The 24,754-nt window shown below is 44.7% G+C and overlaps 2 protein-coding genes across 4 annotated transcripts in view; one reads left to right on the plus strand and one right to left on the minus strand.

Moving 5' to 3' along the window:
* Nucleotides 1-968: 968 nt before the first annotated feature.
* Nucleotides 969-16,188, plus strand: LOC146064556 (EF-hand domain-containing protein D2-like). The gene is made up of 4 exons (XM_083178197.1): nt 969-1,431; nt 10,039-10,186; nt 12,607-12,741; nt 14,762-16,188. The coding sequence occupies exons 1-4, from the start codon at nt 1,133-1,135 to the stop codon at nt 14,891-14,893; spliced, it is 714 nt and encodes a 237-aa protein (XP_083034323.1). The 5' UTR covers nt 969-1,132; the 3' UTR covers nt 14,894-16,188.
* LOC146064557 (uncharacterized) overlaps nt 9,595-24,754 on the minus strand; it is a 35,011-nt gene continuing 19,851 nt past the window's right edge. For all 3 annotated transcript variants that reach the window (XR_014471825.1, XR_014471826.1, XR_014471827.1), the window contains exon 3: nt 9,595-10,380. The gene's annotated coding sequence lies outside the window, so the exon portion shown is untranslated. The remainder of the gene's footprint in view (nt 10,381-24,754) is intronic.

A 24,754-nucleotide genomic window follows, 5' to 3' on the forward strand; every position in this document is an offset into this window, starting at 1 on the left:
ATCTGCAAACTCTCTTTGTTCTAGGGAATAGGATTGCCACCTAGCAACAGCTCCCACCCTTCCCACCCAGTACCTTGCTAGGTCTGCTGCTTGTTCTCTCTAAGGTTCGGTTATATACCTAACTTATCCTTTGATTCAAGGCACTCCAAAGGCCTAGAAGAAGCAACAAGTGCAGTCACCTAAAGATCAGAAATTAATTATTTCCTCTTCTCTGCTATACTCACAAGTTTGCCTCAGTTTATAACATGCCTGGCTACAATACAGCATGGCAGTTATTTCAGTTGTTGGTTCCTAATCCAACCCAGTTTCATTCTTACTCCTTCCAGTAGAGTTTCTCAGATCTGATCTATGTTCGTTATGAATGTTCTAGTTAACATTTATTTTTGCATACAATGGTCTTTGCATACAATGGTATTTCTCTCTTGTTCCACTTTAGGATTGCCATCTGTAAGCTTCTGTAAAATCTGACCTCAGGGGGCGGAGCTTAGCCTTATATACAGCAGGTGCATGTGACTAGAGTGCACCTGCATGACCTGCAGTATATGTGCACTGCCTGTGCACATGTCATGCATCAGCAGCTAAGCTCTCTACTCCCCTGGCTGTGGTAAGGTAAGTGAAAATTTTATTTCACTATACCATTCCAGCGTATGTCGGTAGGCTTACACCATAACCCACCAGCTGTTGCTAGGTGGCAATCCTATTCCCTAGAACAAAGAGAGTTTGCAGATCATAGATTCCTGCAAACTAGTGTATGCTGATCTGTATACCCTGTCCATTGTACCCCATCCCAGCTGGCTCAATGGCCCATCCAGCTGGGACTTGTAGTTACACACACTCACACTGCCGCTGCAGATTGACAGGAGGAGAGTGCACCTGCTGGGACTTGTAGTTACACACTCACTCACACTGCCGCCGGAGAGTGACAGGAGGAGGGTGCACCTGCTGCAGCCGGGGCGGAGGACTACTACTACTCGCTGCTGGGGAGAAAGTTACTCGGCGGAGTTTGGAGAAGCTCTCCCCCTCCCTCCGGGCGGCTCCTCCCCGCTGCCCTATCCCCGGCTCCCGGGAAGTCAGAGAGCATTCGTTGCTGTGCGCCTCCCGCTCGCTCACCGCCCTCTCCCGGCAGCTTCCCATGGCAGAGAACGAGCTGGCCCAGAAGCTGCAGCGCCGCTTGGTGCTGGAGGATGCCGAGCCGCCCGAGGACAGCCCGCCGCTGCCAGCCGAGGCGACGGAGAACGGGGAAGAGGAGGAGGAGGGGAAGCCGGTCTCTAGCAGCGCCGACTCCGAGCTGACTGCCAAGCTGCACCGGAGGAATGACATCAATGCGGGCAACGCGGTGCAACCCAGCCGTATCCACGGCCTCAGCCCCTACACAGAGTTCCACGAATTCTCCCGCAAGCAGATCAAGGCGATGGAAGCCATGTTCCGCCAGTGAGTGGGGGCTTATCGAATGATCTGAATATGTGTGTGTCTGTGATTTATCGTACGATCTGCTGTATGTATGCATGGGATCTGCACGATCTGTTTCATTCGTATGTTTGTCTGGGATTTATCGTACGATCTGCTGTATGCATGCATGGGATCTGTTGCATGGGACCTGTACGATCTGTTGTATATGTGTGCATGGGATCTGTATGATCTGCTGTTCCTGACATGGACATGCCATGTCCCACAGGTAGTGGTGACACCTGTATAGCTCCACACAGTGTTTGTCCTTCCCAGGGCTGACATGCAGTGTGCCATGTTGTTTCTGGTTGACACATCCACCACAGCTTGCATGTTACCAGCTACAGGCCAGCACTTGTCTGCATTCCTCTCCTGACCTGCACTCATGTATAGGTGTATGTATGCTCTGACCCCCCAGCAGTTGTTGGCAGCCCCTGGGCCCTGCTGCTGCCACTAGTTAGGTGGAACAGCTGCTCACCCACTGGGCGCTTCCCTTTTCTTTCAAGTTAGATATCTGTGCGTTTCTAATGTTTGTTCCTTCTTTTACTTCCATACTGTGACTTTTGTGTCTGTTTAGTGAGATTATTCCGGTTTCCCCTCTTCCCTTATATGGGGTAAGTGCATCAGTGTTACACCATAGTCCCCTCCGGCTGATTCATACCACCCACCCCTATCTGTATAACTTCTCCTTATGATGAATCAGTGTTTGCTGTCTGGTAATTATGTGTCACCAATGTGTGTAGCAGGAGACATCACACACACACTGTAATGTCCTCCTCATCTTGTGCTCTGGCCTACACTATTTGCTGTCAGTTGCACTACATAGTGTGGCTCACGCCTGTTTCTGCACATGTATGTGACTTTGGAGCAGACTCTGTGACTGTGTTTGGGCGGTGGGTGTGTCCCTTTAAAGCTGCCAGACAGTCTCTCTAGAGTACAGCTACATACCATTACATTACATACTGTAGTTACTCAGTAGGTATGTAATGGATGTCAGTGTGTTCCTTCAGTAATCTTGCATGTGACCTCCGCCCAATAGTGCTGCTTTCTGGGGTGAGGGAGCCCATGGGGAGCTTGTTATGCAGCTGTGCTGGTATCCCTGACAATTGCAGCTTTATGCAGCTGAAGTGCGGCCACTGAGGTCCTGGGAACAGCTGCTTACCCCAGTGTCTGCCTCTTCACATCCCCTCCCAGTCATCATGTTCGTTACCAAAAAAAGTATGGAAGGTCTGACTCTGAGCACTGTACATCCTTGTTTCCTAACCCTCGCAAGTGCCCCCGGTTGGTTGTGTTTTGAAAAGTTCCTGTAAACTGACTCCAAATGCATTGGCAAATAATGGTCTGACAGTATCAAATCCTGATCAGCTGGGATAGTATGAGATGTCCATAGTTTTTGGTTTAAAGTCCATTCTCTGCCATTTAAGGATTTTAAAATAATTGTATCAATGGACACAGTTGATTTTTATCATGTCTTTATTCTGCATTATCTCTTCGTATGCAGTAGGTGCATAGCTTCTTATACAGTATGTGCATAGCTTCTTATACAGTATGTGCATAGTGTCTTACAGTATGTGCATAGCTTCTTATACAGTATGTGCATAGTGTCTTACAGTATGTGCATAGCTTCTTATACAGTATGTGCATAGTGTCTTACAGTATGTGCATAGCTTCTTATACAGTATGTGCATAGTGTCTTACAGTATGTGCATAGCTTCTTATACAGTATGTGCGTAGCTTCTTATACAGTATGTGCATAGTGTCTTACAGTATGTGCATAGCTTCTTATACAGTATGTGCATAGTGTCTTACAGTATGTGCATAGCTTCTTATACAGTATGTGCATAGCTTCTTATACAGTATGTGCATAGTGTCTTACAGTATGTGCATAGCTTCTTATACAGTATGTGCATAGTGTCTTACAGTATGTGCATAGCTTCTTATACAGTATGTGCATAGCTTCTTATACAGTATGTGCATAGTGTCTTACAGTATGTGCATAGCTTCTTATACAGTATGTGCATAGTGTCTTACAGTATGTGCATAGCTTCTTATACAGTATGTGCGTAGCTTCTTATACAGTATGTGCATAGTGTCTTACAGTATGTGCATAGCTTCTTATACAGTATGTGCATAGTGTCTTACAGTATGTGCATAGCTTCTTATACAGTATGTGCATAGCTTCTTATACAGTATGTGCATAGTGTCTTACAGTATGTGCATAGCTTCTTATACAGTATGTGCATAGTGTCTTACGGTGTGTTCTTCGCTTCTTAAACAGTATGTGCGTAGCTTCTTACACTAGGTTCATCCTTTCTCTGCAATCTCGTTATCTTGATCGAAATTTTTTTGACAAGTTCCAACAGCCACACATACTGTAGCAGGGGGGAAGGGCCTGTTACTGCCAGTGTCTGTGACACATTCCTCTGTGGCCTTCAGCCTCTCCGCTTTGTCCTAGTTCTGGGACTAATAACAAAACCCCACACATTTATAGTTCTACTGGCTGTGGGTGGAACCTGTTTGGTCAAGTCACGTTACCCTGCACTATTTATCTAACATCAGTGAGCTTTACATGACACATTACAAAGGGTATTATTATTATTTATTATTATTACACTTTGGGGGTTATTCTGGTTTGTTCATATCTGAGTCATTTTTCGCCAGGCGCGTTTCCATGGAAATTACCCTGTGACGAGGATGCAGTGGGGTGGGCAGCTAATATCACCGGATGTCAGCTGCCTGCCCAGTTCTTGTTGAATGTGACCTGAGGGTCACTTAGATATGCGTTCACCTTCCACATCATTCGATGGTCACTGACTATTGAATGATGTGGGTGTTTCCCCATAGGATGTGAATGGATGTTTATGCTAAATATCACTTTGCAGCTGTGCGGGGGAAATCGCACTGCGAATGGGGAACGGCAGGCGGACAAAAAAATGACATGTAGCGATGTGAACGAAGCAGCGCTGCGTGTCAACCAGAATAAGCCCCTTTATATAGTGCCATAAGTGGTCCGCAGCCTTGCACATAAGGTAAACAGCGGGGTAAAAATGAACATTATTTGTGATACATATTTATAATAATACATTGCCATTATATGTGTACATATTTACTAAGTAAGGTATGCTGTAGGGGCAATCTGTGCATGTCCTACCAGTCCGCACTCTACCTAAGATGGTGGATCACCAGCAAGTTGGTCGACATGTGTATAGGTCGACAGGGTCATTAGGTTGACATGGGTTAGGTCGACAGGCAAAAGGTCGACATTAGGCTTTAAATTTTTTTTTTTTTACTCGAATGCCGACACAGTCGACATGGACACAGGTTAAAGTGCACCGCTGCTCTCGCCATGCTTCGGGCACACTATTTTTTTTCTCCCACCACACCCTAGTGGATGGTAGGGCATGAAATACCACCTGTCGACACATGTCGGTTGAAAAACAGTGGAAAACCCCATGTCAACCCAATGACGATGGCATAGGGTACAGTATGGTGGAAATATTTAGTAGTTACTAGGAAGACTGACGGAAATAAGACAAGTATCCGCGTGTCACTCACACATTAACAAGTGTCTCCCCTAGGCACGTGTGTCACGGACAATTCGCCACTGACATATCATATAACTTGTGGCTTTTCCTAGGGGATAGTGATGTCATCAATCTAAAACACTTGGCTGGCATATGTGCCGGGCGAGGGCTGCACACGTGCACTAGGACTGCGGCACATAAATAAGGATGTCCGTAAGATATTGTGTAAATAAACCTGCTGGAAAGATTGGAAATAGGGGCGAAATATATGGCATTCGAAAGGAACCCATAGACGGTCCGTTCTGCGCCGTCCGTTCTGTACTATGAGATGTACGGTACAAAAAGTGCTGCACATACTTTTTGTACTAGTTTTTCATCGCATCACAATGCATGCAAAAAGCATGCGATGCGTACTAATTAAGAACCGAACAGATCTGAAGAACGGACCGTGTATGGGGACCTTAACTGCAATATATGATTATATCCAGCCCTGGTCAGCAATAGATTGTACAAGTCATACAGTGTCCCTACACCGGTATGTGGCCATTAGGTTGACAGTGAATGGTTTGACCGGCTATCGGTCCACACATGAAAAAGGTTGATATGCATTAGGTCAAAAGGTCAACATGAGTTTAATCAGTGTCCATGTCGACTGTGTCGACATTTGGGTAAAATAAACAGTCAAAAGCCCCACGTCGACCTTTTGACTGTCGACCTAGACCGTGTAGGCCTAATGACCTGTCAATCTAAAGCCATGACTATCTAGAATCATGTCAACCTATCCCCATGTCGACCTAATGATTGTTGATCAACTTGCTATAGACCAAATGATCCCAACCCCTGCAGATACGCCGTTCTGAACAGTTACTGAATGACATTATTTAAACTTGCTCATTATCAGCAGCTAATAAGGTGCTGATTTATGAGGGTTTGCACATTTTCTTATCTGGATGGCTGGTAGACAGCGTAGACAGTCATTCGGTAGACAAGCATATGGTTAGCATAGCCACAAACAAAATGTCAACATGGCTATGGTTGACACATCAAAATGTTGACCTGAGTTTTTGGGGGGATTTTTTTCATGAACTTTTTCATACTTTATTATCCACGTGCCAAAATGTACAAATTGACACCACAAAAAGTGAAAAATTCACGTTGACCTTTTGCTTGTATTGACCTAGACCAGGCATGTCCAACCTGCGGCCCTCCAGATGTGCTAAAACTACACATCCCAGCATGCATTGCCATCATTCTAGCATTCCCTAATAGCCAAATTGTGGCAAGGCATGCTGGGATGTGTAGTTTTAGCACATCTGGAGGGCCGCAGGTTGGACAAGCCCATTCCTAGACCTTGCCAACCTGATTAAACACACCCCATTCCTAGACATTGCCAACTGTATTAAACACACCCCATTTTCGCAGCTCATCTGTCATTTCAAATAGCAGCAGTAGAAAATTATTGCTGGCCCCATTCATTAAAGTTTTCTTGCTGGGATAGTGGCTTCAACCATGTAATGACTAAGGCCAGTATTCAATGAGAAAAATTTGCCTTGTTTTATGGCGAGTTTGTGCTATTTTCGCGTTGGAAGGAGCAGTTTGCTCTCCAAAAGTGAACCACCCTATTCAATGTGATATTTTCGCCGTCTTTTTAAGTGATTTTCGCCGTGTCTCTCCGTGTAGCAATTCTCCATCTTTTCATGGAGAACTGGAATGTGAACTTTTAAACTAAAAGTTTTTTTTTTTTTAATTTTGGTGTCAAAAAATCAGGATTTGTTTTCTGTGAAGGGGCATGTTATTTTTATTCATGTGCTTATAGCACATGAATATATATTTAATAAAAAAAAAAAAATATTTATTTTATTTATTTATTTTTATATATTTTTTTACACAGAGCAGCCAGCAGGGGGCCGGAGCTCTCGAGCCGCTCATTAGATATTCATATATTCACTGCATCCGATCATTACATATGCACGATCGGGTGCAGTGAATACTGGGTCCCCTGCTGGCTATAGGGGGGGGCAGCTTGTGCTGCCTAGGGTCCCGGGGAGCCCTCCTCCCCTCCACATATGTTCTGGGTCAGCCAGGGAGACTTTAATCTCCCTGGCTGCCACCGTCCCCCGGCTCCCTGCCAGCTCCCAAGCTGCAGGGGTTAAGACTCGCCGCGAGTGGCGGCGAGTCTTAACCACATTGAATAGTGGGAGCAGGAGTGGCAGCGAGCCCTCCGAAACAGGGCGAGTGCATGGCGAGAGAAAAAATCTCTCGCCATGCACGGAGAATTATTCTCATTGAATACTGCCCTAAGAGTAAAACGTGGTTTCTTGCGTTAGCACATATGACTTAATTTTTACCTCAGTTGGCTTGATGATACAATCTCTGGTAACAAGATGGTATTTATCTTGGATATCCTTCATACCTGGTGCCTTGTGAACAGAGCCCCTCCTTCTGGTTGGATTGTATATGCTAAACTGCTCGCAGCAGGTTAGCATATGCGATCCTTAGCAATGCAAATGCAGAAGCAGATGTATACCACCTTCTTACTGCATTTTTGATTGCTAACATTTTGTCGCAGGATGCCTTGTGAGGCAGTACTTGGACTCACCACACCCATGAAAGGGGGCTAACACATCCCCGTTTTGAAGAAAGCCAGCCATCTCTACCCCCCATACCGCCTTGTGAACACAGTGATGCGATCACAGAACCCGTCCCCTCCCTGCACATACAGAGTCCTGTCCCTACCCATGCACAGAGCGGGGTCTGCTTTGTGCGTTGGGAAAGTGCATGGAGTGGCGGCATCCCCTCGTCCAAAAAAAAAAGGAAACCTTAACCAGAACAGTAGTCACCTTTTTGGACAGCCATGGTCTCCTTTTAATTTGGACACACCTTATATTTTCACATGCGGTCTGTTTTGTGATAAAAAACACAGGCATCGCAGTAGATATTTGACATCTGCCTCTGTACTCTGCAAATATAGACCCTAATATTTAACTTAATAAGTATGCCCTTAGTATTTTCCCATACTGTGATTTTTTCCAGCAAGATATCCAAATATTAGAAAATATTTTTTACCTTTGATCTCACCACCCCTCTCTTATGCTGGGTATGCACTAGATGATATTTTCAAGGAATTTGCCAATTCATACAGGTTGGAACAAAATCTCAATATCTAGTCTAGTGCGTATGCTCGATGTTGCTGGCGATGCTTGCTCACGCACATCGTCGGTACATGTAGTACGCAGGAGAACATCACAAGTGGGCGCTCCGGCATTGTGTATTCACTTGCCGCAGCTGTCTCTCTGCGCTGGGGAAAACAGCGCATAGTGTGTACCCAGCATTACATACACACCTTGTGGTGTTTGACAGGTTTGTTTTTTATTTATCTGGGATTTTTTTTCTCCAGAAGATGTTTTTAAAACAAATATTTTCCATAGTACTTAAATATCAGCTCTGTGCATCTTGTAACTGTAATAATTCATACAGACCAGTATATGCATTCACCATGCTACAACTGTAGTCCAATAGAAGGCTGTGGACCGGATGTATCTGGGCCACAAGCCACATATTCTATAGCGCTACTGGCGAAAAAAAACATCATAATGATCAAATGCCACCATTTAGCTCTTGTCATTTTTCAAATTCAGGGGTAGATTTATTAAGCTAGGTGAAGTGATAAAGGGTCTGGGTTTTTATCACCAGCCAATCAGCTCCTACCTGTCATTTTTCAAACCGAGCCTGTAACTTCATAGTTAGGAGCTGATTGGCTGGTGATAAAAACCAGACAATTTATCACTTCACCGAGCTTAATAAATCTGCCCCACAGGGTTCTATGTACTATGCCTTGGAGAGAGAGATACTGCAGGATATACTAATAGAATAGCCCCACGGTGAGACAATTACCGGGGGGGGGTAATTGCATATTGGCCAATGTTTGATACACTGCAGTTAGTGCTCCCACATATCAAAATAGAGTATTAAGCTGTTGTGTTTTACATGATAAATAACAATTTGGTACTTGTTTCCTAGCACGGCGCCCCCGATTTTGATGGAAGTGCATCTTATCGCATCGCATGCAATATAGCGGCATGCGATGCGATTTTTAATTGTACAAGCACCCTGATGGGCACCCTGATGGGTGCTTACAATGTTAAATGCACCCCCATTGTCAATGCCACCCCCACTATCAACGCCAACCCGAAGCGTGGCGAGCGCAGTGGTACGCGTCCTCCGACCGTTTCATACCCCCACTATCCACGTCGGCGTGGAGTTGATTTTAGATAGTGTGGCGAGCGCAGTGAGGGGATACGGATTACTTTACATGTATTCCGCGTCCCCACACGGGGCTCGCCGCGCTTTGGGCTCTTATGCCGCGTACCCTCGCGGGGCTCGCCACGCTTCGGGCTCGGTGGCTCGCTGCGCTCGCCCCACTATCTGAAATCAACTCCACGCCAACGTGGATAGTGGGGGTATCAAAAGGTCGGAGGACGTGTACCGCCGCCCCTCGCTCGCCACGCTTTGGGTTGGCGTTGATAGTGGGGGTGGCGTTGACAATGGGGGTACATTTAACATTGTAAGCACCCATCAGGGTGCTTGTACAATTAAAAATCGCATCGAATGCCATTTGCTGGCATGCGATGCTATGCGATATTTCACTGTACAAGCACTCCTGTTAATTTAACGGGGCACTCCTGTTAATTTAACGGGAAGATCGCATTGCACGCATCGCACACCACTAAATACGGTATGCGATGGGCGCCGTGCTAGGAAACAAGTACCAACAATTTTGTATATCTAGGTAGGCATTTCTATATATTATATTGCATATTTGTCTTGCAATAAAGAACATAAAAGCACGGAATTTGATGGCACATCAGAACCACTTGGCCCATCTAGTCTGTCCCTTTATTTATCCTTAAGGGAATCTTGACCATTTTTGATCCTTCGTGTTTTGTCAGGATATTCATATTCCTATCCCAAGCATGCTTAGATTTTTCTGGCCTCTACCACCTCTGCACATATAATATTTGCGTCTTTTTATTTGTTTATTCACTTTTGCTATTTCCTCGCTGTGCAGGTATGATACTGGGCGAGACAATTTCATAGACTTGATGGAGTTAAAACTGATGATGGAGAAGCTGGGCGCTCCGCAGACTCATCTTGGGCTGAAAAACATGATAAAAGAAGTAGATGAGGACATTGATGGGAAGCTGAACTTCCGGGAGGTACAGTAACTGCTCCTTGTTATTTGCAGATAATCTAGAACACAAAAGAAATGAATTTAGGGCAGGTACACACCTGAACGATGCAGGCACGATATATAATTTTCAGCCGAATCGGAACGGCATATCTTCCAGATTGCCTACCCGTGGTTGTGCGCTCCAGATATTCTCCATATATTCTCTTCTGGTCTGCTGCGCTGAATGTCAAAGCAGAAGATATCCAATGAGAACTGGTGCATTTTAATGAAGGATGGAAGGGTGATACATCTTTCATTAAACCTTACTGGTGTGTACGGACCTCCGGCCATGCTCCAGGCCAAAGGGAATTCTACCCGACCATTGGCCAGTTTTCCCATGGTTTAGATGTGTACCCACCCTTAGTTACTGAACACGAGTAATAAGTCATTTAAGTGAATGCTCACTATGGGTAAATTTACTACAGCTTCTTAAAATGAAAAGATTGTTGCCTTTGGCAACCACTCATAATGCCTATTATTTCTCAATTGCACCCTAGAAAAATGGCATTTTCTGCCATCAGATGCTAAGCTTTATTAGGGATGATTAATCTTTATATAGCATTAGGTAACAGTGCAAATTCTGTATGCACTACCAAAATTAAGAGGGACAGGGCATGGATTTCATACCCTCATTTAAACCTATTAAGGGTTCTACTACTTGCTATGCAAGATAAAGTTGATGTATGTGCCCATTGGGCTGAATACATGCAAGTGCTACAGAGCTGCCACCCAGGAATAAAAAGAGCCGACGATCTGAACACTTGCAAACTCATTCACAGTTGTGTACACATTCAAAGTCCCATATATCCGGTCATTGCCTAGGGTCAATAAATAAATTTTCCTTTCATTAGTAATAGACTTGAACATATAAACATATTGCGCTGGTAAAAATATCCCCATATCAGAGCAAAGTGTATGTTCTGATATAATTACATAATATATAATAACACTGTCACAATAGAGTGCTCTCTCTTGTCAGGGACAGTAGCTATTTTTTCAGTATTTTACAAGTGCAGAGCACTATTCATTATTTCTGATGGTTAATGTCCCTTTCACACCCATATTCATGTGGGTTATAGTTTAATACCCATTACCAACCACTGTTTTAAAATACAAACATGTACAGCAGACACTTTCACAGTGGGGACTGCAGTACACAAAGGCCCATCTCGGCAATATCACATGCAATCTTCCCAAATACACCTGATCGTCAGCAAAGTATCGCTGAAATGTTGGCTTTAAACAATGAGGTAGGGCTGAGTGTTCCCACAAGGCAGACACACCTTAATCTCCTCTCAGTAGGGAGAATGGCTGACTGTTCCTCAACCTTGGCAGTGTCCCGCTAATGAGTCAGATGGGGGTTGATGCAGCAAGGTGAGACGTGTGGGAAGATCTGTGCACACAATGGGCACACATTGTGTGGCACCCACCAATGTGTACCTATTGATAATGGTCCACCGTGCATGCCCTTATTTGCTGTGATTTGTGTCATGAAATGGCATTGGGGAGCACAATCGGATCCAGTGACTGTGATGCTGAATAGTATTGACAGCTAACCTAATGTTTGCTGCATGGAGAGGTACTGAGTGAGTGTGATATCTGTTACCAGAATAATATGTTACAGTAATCTGCAGCCCAGCACTGGGACAGCTGACATGAGCCATACACCAGTATGCAGCTGTACTGGGAGGATGGGTATTGTGGCTGTGTCCCCCACAGAGTATGGGAATAGTTTTATTTATATTGCTGGGGAAGATTGGCGTGTGTATATAAATCTAGACTCTACTGATCTATTTCTCATGTGTGATGGCCACAGCTTTTTAAACATTTTTTAAGTGTCCTGTTATACAGGATGTGGCGTGCTAATTAAGCATTTGGTTTGAGACCAAGGGGAGGTCTGGTGTTTCTTTGACAATCACATTCTTATTTCACGGGTACTGGCCAAAGACGAGCAGAAGTCTGTGTTAGTGTATGTTATTAGGGGAATCATCCCAAGCCTGAGCAATATCTATATAGCAGTTCTAGACCCTATGATCCAAACCCAAATGGACTATATCCAAATGTCCATTACTCATCTGGAGGGGTTTTTACAGATTTGTCTTGGGGTTCCGTTTACCGTCTGCACACCACCGTAGGGCCCCCAGTTGTAGGATGGCGCCACTGTTGCCAACATACCCCAGAACCTGGAATAGCTTACATCTGAGTGCTTTGTGTAGCTGCTGTACATCCTTTTTCTGGTATCTCTGGCTAGATCTTTCTGACTGGATCAGACCTGCAGGGTATCATGGGTAGTTGCTTAACTGTAGGTCACCGGGATATGTATATGACCATGCATTATGACGTTTTAGACCAGGCAGATATATTTTTATACATAAATAATGTTATATCTTTTTTTTCCATTCTCAGTTCCTACTGATTTTCCGCAAGGCAGCAGCAGGGGAGCTGGAGGAGGACAGTGGGCTGATGTCGCTGGCAAAACTTTGTGAAATTGATGTGTCCACTGAGGGAGTAAAGGGCGCCAAGAACTTTTTCGAGGCCAAGGTAAGCTGGGAAGATAAATATGTGAAATGTTGTCGCTTCGGGAACAAAGCGATGGGCTCTGCCAGAAGATATGCAGCTGGTACGGGATTTATGGATGTGCCCATGTGAACCGCAATAGATTGTGTGGCAGGAAAGTAACCACCAGAGAATGTTACATACACAGGGATATTCCTTGCTAGTTGACCCATATTAAAATATGCACAGATGGTCTGGAATGGATGGACTGTTAGGGGTCTGTAAGGACAGAGTTGGGCTGTCCCTTGCATAGAGGATATTGTGGTGGCCCAGACATAGCAATCCCGGGTGCTCCCCATACCCCAAAAGTTCACCCCACATCTGACTATATAACTTACCTGTAGTTTGTTTTTACAACTGTACAGTCCAATGAGGTTCCCCTGACGAGTGGTGGGCAGGCTCCTACTATTGGCCAATACGATGTTGAAAACCTCATATTATATATCTAGGTGTGGTGCACCTGCTATCCTGTTTCTGTTTTATTTGTTGCCCGACGGATGTCTGCATAAGCAGCAGAGGATCCAAGCTGGTGCAATAACAATCAGGAGTCGGTTGGCCTATGCTACAAACTGTATGGAATCCTCTGATTGTGTTATTGAGCGTACACAGAGGAACTCTATAACAAACTGAATCTCTTGGTCTGTCGCCGCACATAAGGGATTTGGAATTTTGTACAAGCGTAGAGCGTTATTTAAAGCTTGTCTGTTATTTTTGTCGAGCTAGCTGTCCACAGAAATGTGTGGTTAGCGATTCATTGTGATTTCTGCCTATTCAGCTTGGTCCCTGGTTACTCTGCTGACATTAGCTACACACATGTTGTAAAGTCACGTGTTAAATCTTCTTCATAGAAATCATCAATGATTACACATCACTGCAATCCTGTGCAGTGGTTGCTCCTTCACTTCATCTCCTCAGGAGATCCTCCAAGGGTGTGTCCACACTTGTATGACAGGCAATCGGGGGCAATGTTCTGGTCAAATTCCCTTCAGCCTGGAGCATGCCAGATTGTCCATACACATTAGATCAGGGGTCCTCAAACTATTTTGCTCTGGGGCCCCATTAGACAATAAAATTAATTACAGGACCCCAGCAAGATACTGTAGAAGGTCATCACATCACATCACATGTGTAGTCAGCAGACAGCACATACATGGCAGCATTGTGGAGGCACAAAATCATGGGAGAAGTCTAAAATAACAGACAACCCAACAGACTTTTCAGACTCCTTGTATCACTAACTGAGATTAGAAAACTCATCAGCCTGATGGTCAGCAACATGGAGTCGCGACCCCATGCTCAGAAGCTCAGAACCCACTTTGGGTTCAGGACCCACAGTTTGAGAACCGCTGCATTAGATGATGTAAAGAAGGATGGAGCGACATCTCGTTCCGTCCTTCATTAACATGCATTGGAGTTTGCAAATGATATCTTCTGGTTGACCACACAATTATACCTATGGCTTTCTGCAGTGGACAGACATTAGCAGGAAGTAGTGCTTTAATCCATAGCTTTGGGCACTTAACCTGGAACCTATTGGTAAACATTCATTAGCTGTGGGTTTACTGCGGGTGCAAACGGTCTTAAAATTAAATAACTGTGGGCTCTATGTACTAAGCCTTGGCGAAGGAAAAAGTCAACAGAGAGAAAGTACCCGCCAACCAGCTCCTAACCTTCATATTTTTAAGGCTGGACCTTTATCTCTCTTTATCACCCTTGCATTTATCTCTTGTTAAGGCTTAATACATCTGCCCCAGAGACCCCATATTCCCATGGTAAGTCCAGTGCCCCTGTAGACTGGAAAAACCATTATACACTGTACACTTCAGCCATAAATTTACAGGCAGAAGAGTGCATGGCCGATACTCCGACCACAGCATTGCCCAAGATCACGCAGTAGTTATTGCCAGGCCTCCCTCACCTAGGGCCACTGTTGGAGGCCACTCTCATCCCACTTACATTTCTTTATTGATCTATTCACACTGTTTATCTTGTCCTCTGTTCAAAGGTTCAGGCCCTGTCATCAACCAGCAAGTTTGAAACAGAGATTCGCGCCGAACAGGATGAAAGGAAGCGACAAGAAGAGGAGAAGAAAAACCGCAGAGCTGCCTTCAAGGAGCTGAAGTCTACATTTAATTAGTGACTCTCCTTACACTGACACTTAACATCCAGCCAGGACTTCATTTGCCCCAAACAAATCCCAGCCTAGTGCTTCTTGCAGGTTCTTGTGAATGAAGGGCCTAGTGAGATGGTGGCTCATAACAGTTTGCTAAAAGATGCTCACAACTCCGATTGACTACAGGAAGCCTGCGTAGGTCTCCGTCTCGAACACAGCCGCCTAATTTATAGTATATATTTCTTACATACTAAACACCATTTCTAACCTGTTCTAGTTGCTGCTGCAAGTGCTCTACTTAACTGGTCAGATGCCAACTTTCTGATTCCTCTTCAATCGCCTAATTCCAGAATTTATGTCTGAATCTCACCTGATGCCATTCCCCTTAGTAATGGCCAAATAAATAGGTCAGAGCTACATAATCCCATAATCATTCCTTACCCCTCCGTGATGTGCAGCACTTCCTACATCAGAGCCAGTACTTGCCTGGTGAAACACTGCCCAGCTATAAGCTCAGACAAGCACAACACTGACCCCTTTATGAGGGCTGCGCCCCCATAAGCATTCCAAGTGAAAGTCCTCTACAATGACCCTGTCTGATTAACTTCTTTCCACAAAGCGTCCAAGACAAATGCAGCTCTTGTAGGCGAACGGGATGTGGTGAGGTTGCGTTTTGCAGGAAAACTTCCTTTATTTTTATTTTGGAGAAGCGAAATATAGTTGTCAATTAAACTTTTGGAATCTACTGTATCCACCATTGTAATATGATAGGACCTGCTCCATCAGACGACATGGCTATGGCCCACTACTATATGTAAAGGGAAAGGGTTCTTGGAGCAGGCGCTTTGAAGTTGGCCGGCTCCACTGTAGATGAGCAGCTCCTTGCAGTGCTGGCAGCTGAAGGATCATGGGCTTCAGTTTCTAAACTGCTTTTATGGCACCTTCCAGAATGACCGTAAACGGTGCGAGACACATTTAGTCTATTCTCCACTGGTTTGTATTGCTTACTGATTGTTTTTTGTTTTTACAGGAGAGGATGGTTTGAATGTGAAAATTTAGCTATTTGTTGATTCAAAAGTCTACAGCTGTCCTCAGCAATGGGGCTTATCCATGATTCTGGCACGCAGGGTACTTTAGCTGTTAATAATTGGTAACTGTACCTTGGCGCTGCCTTCCCAGGTGTGTTCTATGCCTAACCCCTGGGCTGGGGCAGCATGGGGCATACTTGGAGAAAGCTTTATAAATTTTCAGCTGCTGGCTAACTGTTATATACACATTTTATATTAATATAAAAATAAAAGAAATGTTTTACTAATAAAGCTTCCTGTCTCTGACACTGTTATTCAGGGAATTACAATGTGGCTCAGTATTTTGTCAGCGTTACTGAGCTGATGGCATTCTTGTAAGGTTATACAACTTTTAATCTGTTGGCCAGACAAGTCCCATAGGCCTTTTGTGTGATTTCTAGCCTGGTTTTAAATCTATACCATAATGTCATATTTTAAAGCAAGTTTAGCTGTGTTGTACATGCACTGTAAATACAGAGTGGTTATACTTGTGACATTGCAGGCCAGGAGATGAGTGCGGATGTAATGAGTCACTTGTGTGAGGACAGCATTACACGTGACTGGGGCAGTGCCAGGAGGTGAAGCCACACATATAGATAGTGGAAGAAGCACATTCTTGCACTGTGTAGAGATGACGGTGTGTAATGTGGAAGTGGGACCATTTGTCTACAGCTAAAAGATAGACAACCATTAGGTCGACACCATTAGTTAGACATGCCAAAAGGTCGACAGTGTCTAGGTCGACAGTCAAAAGGTCGACATGGGGGTTTTCACTGTTTTTTTACCCAAATGTCGACATGGACACAGTTTGAAGTGAACCGCAGCCCCCTCGCGTCGCTCGCTATGCTTCGGGCACGGTGCCTCGCTGCGCTTGGCACACTTTTATTCTCACACCTCGCTCTAGTGGATGGTAGGGCATGAAATACCACCTGTCGGCTCAAAAAAACGTGGAAAACCCCATGTCGACATTTTGACTGTCGACCTATACAATGTCGACCTTTTGGCATGTCGACCTATTTGGCATGTCGACCTATTTGGTTGACTAACTAATGGTGTCGACCTAATGGTTGTCTATCTTTTTGCTGTAGACAAATAGTCCGGATACCTTGTAATATTACTCATGTGGGAAAGTAATGTCAGTCACAACTCTCTGTGAAATTGGCATAACACATCCAACTTTGTTAGCTTTTTTTTTCTTCTTGTGAACTGTGGCCATCCAGACAGGATGTGATTTTGAGACTTTGGGCTTAATTCAGATCTGATCGCACAGCTATTAATTTGTGATCAGGTATATGTTGCCCTGTACAAGCCTGTGAATGGTTTAGCAGACCTTGTAATAAAGTAGCTGGAAATCCATTCACAAGCTGATCACAATCATTTCCCCACTGTGTGCAGTGTCTGATTAGCCCGGGACTTACTCGCCAACTGCGATAGAATCAGGCTGAGCCGACTTCACACACCCTCCCTCCAAATGCTTGGGCACACCTGCGTCTGGTTACCACCCCCCCAAAACACCAGCTTCCTGTCAATCACCTTGTGAACGGCCCATAAAATCAGTAGCAGGTTTTTATCGCAGGTCTGAATTAGGCCCAATGTTGGGGTTAACCTGCTGAAACGGCCAAGGACTTTATTATACATGTGTTCGTTGTTTATTGTTATTTTAATGTGTGTGCGTTTTTTTGTGTGTTTGTTTTTTTGGGTGCCCTCCTGACAGTCGGATACCGCCTGACAGTTAGGGTCCCGACTTACAGGGGCTTTTCTCCCTCGACCACTCCAAGGGGCTTCATAGCACTTGTCCCGGCCAAGAATCCCTACCGTTGGGGCCCAATACCACACAGTTTTTTTTCTTTACCTTAGTTAATCCGCTGGGTGCAAAATTAGCACTTGGAAAATTTACTCCTTGGGGGGGGGGTTTCAATTAGCCGTGGTCGCTCTCTCAGAATGATAGGTCGCTCAGCGCTGTGTGCTGAGTTGATGTGTCAGGGGCACTGATCTCAGGTAAGAACACTTACCCCGACCGATTAATAACCTGTGTGGGGCAGCGCATCTACATCACTATGGCCCCTACACACAAAGCGATGTAAGGGCATTTTCTGAGCGATTTAGATATTTTATTTAAAATCACTCAGAAAATGCCTGCATATCGCTATGTGTGTAGGCCCCGTTAGATTTGGGTGGGGTGTGTTCAAACTGAAATCTAAATGTCAGTGTAAAAATAAAGCAACCAGTTTTTACCCTGCACAGAAACAAAATAACTCGCCCAAATGTAACGCTCTCTGCACGTTACATCTACCCCATCTGCAGTGCACATGGTTTTGTCCATTAGAGAAAGATTTTACTTTTGAGATCCTTAATGAATAACCCCCCTTTATGAGGATTTTTTCAGTAGGTGCTGATATAAACAAAAAATCCTGATAGCTTATTTTCTCAATTGCTCCACTGAAAACACCTAGGTCCATAAAATTATCATGGATTCTATGGGTTGCATCCTGGTTGTATCCGTCCCTATCAAAACATTGGGAGCAAAAAATGTCAGGGTTTTTTTTTAGGCTATTTTCCTGGCTTTTTTCAGGCTAACTGTAAATAAAAGACCGTTTCTATGCGAAAACACACATGTTCGGTGAAACCTGTGTGTCTTGACCCAGCTTCAGCTCCGTTTTTGCGAAAAACTGTACAGCTTTTGGTACTTTTGCTTCCTCCTTTGGCAGGTGGAAAAATAATCCCTTATAAATTGGTGCATGCTGTGGCTAACTAGATAGTCCCGAATTAGCCTATTACACGCAATTGATATAAGATATCCCACTATGTGTTTTCTCTTAAAAACAAATCCATTTTTTCTGGTGAAAAAAATGGGCACTAATTGAATTGCTCAAAAAAGCTATTGAGAAAAATAAAAAAAAAGTTGTATTTTTTGCATGATTTCCTGCCTTAGTGCCTCGAAGTTGCTGCTTCCTGTGGTTTCAGTTGTCCTGCTGTTGGAAACGGCTAAGAGCATGTAAGTGAATATGCCACAATTTACTGCGAAAAATGACTTGCTGGGAGTGGCCGTCTGATTAAGTTGGCACAGGTGTGAGTGTATACCATTGCACTCTCTAGCAGTTAATGGTATTGCAATACACAAATGCACCATCTGTTACTATACATAATAGGAGTTACTTCTAGTAGGGCTGGTTTTAGCAGCTGAATAATTCTATTAAAGAAGGAATCTAATACACCCCACTTGCTCGGTGTAAAAGTATAGGTTACTGGTAATATATCTGCCTACCTTGTTTAGTTTATTCATATGCAGATTTTTGTTTTTAATTGTAATCTTATCTTTCTAAATACACTTTACATTGTCTACCTTCTGTGCTTGACTGGAGGTATACATTTCCTGTAGTGTCCTGCATACATTATAACTATGCGGATATGTGAGGGTTTGGAGAGCAATTTTGGGTTATACAACAAAAATGAAATGACTGTTGCATAATATATGTACCCGGATTACCTCTTTGAATGGAATTTAGCAAGTAATGTATTAACAGAAATCTGTATGAAACATTGTACAAGACAATTGTTTACTAATGCGAAGGTGGCCAGCTGTTTTCACTACTGTCAACGTGATTTTACAGTAGTGTTTCTCTGGTCAGGACCAAAATATACATCAGGGTTCCTTTTACACTCCGTGGGATCCAAGTTAACGTAATTTGTACTGTATGCTGCACTTGCAGTAGCACCAGACCCAAAATCCATGAGTCTATGAAGAGATCAGGCCAATAAAAATGCTGCAACAACAGGCCTTTCCCTTCGTGGTTAATAGGATTGACCCGTTTATGTTAGTGACTTATGCTGCTGGTATATGGATACTTTTTTGTTCTATTTTAAATAATGTCCTAAGAACCTAACAGAAGGGAAGTGTAACAATGAGCAAAAGAAGCAGTCCGCTGTTCTGTGTACATTACAGCGTTTTCTTTTTTATTTGGAAAGTACAGGAAACGGGGATCTCGGCCAAATACTTCCTGTAGAAACGCATTGTTACGGCAGCTTACACCATCAATTATGTTTTTATTACATATCACAAGATCTTGTCTACTACTCATTTGTTTTATATGTCTCTCGGTGCTCAGGAAATCTGTCTACTGATCTTAAGCGTTGTAAGAGGAGGAATGGAAGTCTGATTGAAGGGGTGACCAGTGTCATTTGTGATGAGTTTCGAGGGATAGTGCCACTTAAATGTATATGAAGGTCAGCTATGATGACTAAATAGTGCCCCAATGTTGGTAATACAAATGTATAAATTGGCACAAAAGAACCTGCATATGTACTAAAAGTCACCGGCCCATTGCGGTTCAACTGTCCTGCAGGACAGGTTGTCTAAAAGTACTCTGTATTAGGCGTTGGCGCCACCATCTTGCTCTAGGTCAGCTGACCTTAATCCATCCAGTTGAGGACCAGCCCAGCTGCACATGATCACTGTGGCCAACAAGTGGCTGTCTATTGGTTTGTGCTACAACTCATACCAGTCTCAACATGTCCTGATGTTCCTGTCTATGGTATTACAAGTTAACACAAGCCTCATCTCATCCTTGTGTTCTTTTCTATGTTATTTATTATTACAAGGTAACTCAAGCCTCTGCACATTTGCTGTACCTGTCTATTGTGATACAGGTTATGAGGGGTATTTATCAAAGCATGAAGAGAAATAAAATTGTGAGAGAAAGTATCATGGGGCAGCGCCTGATGTGAATGTTCAAATATTCTCTGTAAAGCGCTGCGGAATATGTGTGCGCTATATAAGAAACTGTTAATAAATAAATCAGCTGGAGGGGGGGTTGGCATGGCAAGGTGAGTATATGTATGTTTGCGTGGTGTATGAATGTATGATACTGAAGTTGTACTGTTCTGGGTGTACGTGTGTATTTATTTTACAAGTCCCAGGAAGCTCTTTAATGCCCAGCATGCTGGGACTTGTGGTTCTCCAAGTCCCTGCATGTGGGGGAGGCTTGCTAAGACTAGTAGTTCAACAGCAAACCCAATGTTATTTTTACTGTCGGAGACAGGCCTGGGCTTCAGCTGTTGATGGGTGAAGCCTGGGGGGGGGCTTTATTGTGGGGCCACACTCCCCCAGGGACCCCGTCCACAGCTGTCCAACCACAATGTTGATAATGATAATGTTTTGGCTGAGGGACCTCGGATAGTGTCCCCGGTCTGTGGTGTTACACTGAGTCTAGTGCTAGTACCAAAATACGGGGGACCCCTACTGTTTTTGTCTCTCGTATTTTTGGAACCTGGACCAGTCCAAGAGCCCGGTGTTGGTTTCTTAAATACAGGGGGACCCCTACAATTTTTCAACGTCTGGTGTTCTAGATAAAAATTAGAATTTGCTGCGTTTAATACTATGGGGGTTATTTAGACCTGATAGCTGTTGTGCGATATATATATATATATATATATTACAGTTAAAAAGTTTTGGGGTCACCAGACAATTTTGTGTTTTACATGAAAACTGACATTTATTTATCAAATGAGTTGCAAATTGAATAGAACATACCTGTATAGTCAAGACATTGGCAAGTAATAATTTTGTCCTTTAAAACTTTCCTTTTGGCAAAGAATGCTCAATTGGGTACTCTTTACCTAGAAGGGCGCCCGTCGCGGGCATCGCGGGTACATTTATGTCTGGCCGCGACGCGACCGACGCGATGCCCGCGATTTCCCATTGAAACCCATGTTAAACATGGAAATCGTGTCGGTCGCGTCGCGGCCGGCCATAAATGTACCCGCGATGCCCGCGACGCGATGCTCCCGATTTCCCATAGGAATCAATGTTGAAAGGCGCGATGGACCCGATTTTACTGTTAAATGGCTCAATGGACCCGATTTGGCCATAGAAATCAATGTTAAATGGGCCACAGAGCCCATTAACCCTTAAATGTCCCCCCCAATTTTTAACGCCACCCCACGATCCACGCGAACCCGAAGCGTGGCGAGCGCAGCGAGCCCGCGTCCTCCGACCTTTTCATGCCCTACTATCCACTAGGGCGTGGAGTGAGAATATAATAGTGTGGCGAGCGCAGCGAGCCACCGAGCCCGAAGCGTGGCGAGCGGACGCGGATACCTTCACAGTTATACGCGTCCCCTCGCGGGCTTCACAGGTGTCCGTGGCGACGCCGACACCTGTGAAGCCCGCGAGGGGACGCGTCTACCTGTGAAGGTATCCGCGTCCCCTCGCGGGGCTCGCTGCGCTCGCCACGCTTCGGGCTCGGTGGCTCGCTGCGCTCGCCACACTATTATATTCTCACTCCACGCCCTAGTGGATAGTAGGGCATGAAAAGGTCGGAGGACGCGTACCGCCGCCCCTCGCGGGCTCGCTGCGCTCGCCACGCTTCGGGTTCGCGTGGATCGTGGGGTGGCGTTAAAAATTGGGGGGGACATTTAAGGGTTAATTGTGCTTATTTGGGCTCTGTGGCCCATTTAACATTGATTCCTAGGGCCAAATCGGGTCCATTGAGGCATTTAACAGTAAAATCGCGGTCAATCAGCCTTTTTAACATTGTTTCCTATGGGGTAATCGCGGGCATCGCGGCCATCCCGATTTACCCGCGATGCCCGCGATGACCGCGATTTTTACCCCCGACGACCGCGATTTCAATCGCTGGCGCCCTTCTAGGTAAAGAGTACCCTCAATTGCAGCATTGCAGACTTTTGGCATTCTAGCTGTTAATTTGTTAAATTAATCTGAATAAATTTCACCAGTTGCTTCCTGAAGCACCTCCCACAAGTTGGATTAGCTTGATGGGCATTTCTTGCGTACCATACGGTCAAGCTGCTCCCACAACAACTCAATGGGGTTGAGATCTGGTGACTGTGCTGGCATACCTCCCTACTGTCCTGTTTTTCGTGGGACCGTCCCGGTTTTTTTGTTCTTCTGTGTGATCCACACACCTCAAACTTCGATTTGACTTTCTTTCCAATCTTCCTCTATCCAGTGTCTGTGTTCTTTTGCCCATATCAATATTTTCCTTTTATTGTCCTGTCTAAGATGTCTTTTTCTTTGCCAATCTGCCTAGAAGGCCAGCATCCCAGAGTTGCCTCTTTACTGTCACTGTAGACGTTGACACTGCAAAAACCCAGTGGAAACGACGTGTGCAGGGGGTCAGTTGAATACTGACCATGCGAGCTGTGACACCGAGCAGTCAGCACTTTTAGCTGTCACAGCTCACAATAAGCATTGAATATACCCCAGAGAATCCCTCATTCTATCCTCACTGCTGAGCACACAAACTTAGTGATGAGAGTTTTTAGCGATGATAGATCGCTGCAGAGTGATGTGCCACTGAGCGATCTGTCAGGGCCAGTGGTCTCTGTGAGAACATTGGCCATGACTATAGCAATTAACTAGATTTATCCCTCATGCTGGATATTGATCGCGGGGCAATAGCAACACGCGGGGCTGCGCATCGCTATGCTCCGACACACGGATTGACGTAGATGCATTTTTCTAATCGATCTAGTGAGATCGCTTAGAAAATGCCTGGGGATCGCTATGTGTGTAGGCCCCACAAGGAAGAAAACTTGGCTCAAACTTCCTCAAGGACAAGACTACCATAGTCATACGCCCCTCTGACAAAGGGTTTGGTAGTCTGTTACTTAATAAATATGATTACATTGCAGAGGTAAAGAGGCAGTTGGGTAACACACAATGTTATAAATTACTCTCTCATGATCCCACATACATACAGTATATACAAAAGGGAGATTGATGCTGTGATTGGTCTAGATCTCTTAATTAGTGGATTGACAAACCTAGACATCCTAGAATGCTATTGATTTATGTGCTTCCCAAAGCCCACAAACTTTCGTACAGCCCTCCTGGAAGGCCTATCATTTCCTCATGTGATTGCCCTTTTCAACCTGGTTCACAATTTATCTTATTTTGGTTGCAGCCTGTTCAAAACATGGATTATTTTTTAAAAGACTCCACTAACTTTATTGAGAAACTTAAATCTGGGCCCTAGAAGTGATAACACCAGAGTTAAGGCCCATACACACTGGGTGACTTTGAGATAAAAGCCGCTCAAAACAGCAAGTTTGAGTGGCTTTCAGCTAAAAGCTGCCCAGTGTGTATGGACCGGCGATGAGCGGTGAGCACTACTGCACGCTCCCACATCATCGCTGGGAAGTCCATTCATCTGCTGTATTACCAGCAGATGCATGGCTTTGAGGACGGCTTTGCATAGCGCTGCACTATGCAAAGCCGTCCTCCCCCCGCTGATGGCGTCATTCAGTGTGTATGCACTGAGAGGCTTTCCCCCCCAGCGATGATAGCGATCATCGCTGGGCATAATCGCCCAGTGTGTATGGACCTTAACAAAGTTGAGGTTGGATCTGCAGCTCCAGGCCCCATGAAAATAGGCACATTGTCCAGGCGGGGCAGGTATAGGGGACAGGATGGTAACTGCACTCCAGGCTACTAACAATAAAAGCTTTTTGTGCCTTTGATGGAGGAGGAGATGGGTCAGGACTTGCTGTTGTGTCTGTAGAATGGAGGACAAGGATGAGCAGGGGATAGGTGTACACAGGGCTGTGGTGAGCCATCACTATAGGGAGAGACTTAGCTGCAATAGTACAATCTTAACTACTGTTTCTGCATCCACAATGTTTTTAGGTTGAGGGGGGGGGGGGGGGCGAAATAATTTAATTTGGAGTGCCTAAACTTCTGAATGCGGGACTTTCTCACCACACCACTTTCTAGACAGAGGTAGACATACATTCCATGTATCTAGGATGTGGGGGTGCTGGGAGGGGAGGAGAAAAAAAAACAGAGTGGGAGCTGTGG

The sequence above is a fragment of the Crinia signifera genome, chromosome 3 (assembly GCF_055691185.1).
Source record: "Crinia signifera chromosome 3, ASM5569118v1, whole genome shotgun sequence".
NCBI lineage: Eukaryota > Metazoa > Chordata > Amphibia > Anura > Myobatrachidae > Crinia > Crinia signifera.

Coding starts and splice junctions, on each gene's coding strand:
- LOC146064556 (XM_083178197.1), top strand. CDS start 1,133: ATGGCAGAGAACGAGCTGGCCCAGAAGCTGCAGCGCCGCTTGGTGCTG. Junction 10,187..12,606: donor GGAAGCTGAACTTCCGGGAG/GTACAGTAACTG, acceptor TTCCATTCTCAG/TTCCTACTGATTTTCCGCAA. Junction 12,742..14,761: donor AGAACTTTTTCGAGGCCAAG/GTAAGCTGGGAA, acceptor CTCTGTTCAAAG/GTTCAGGCCCTGTCATCAAC.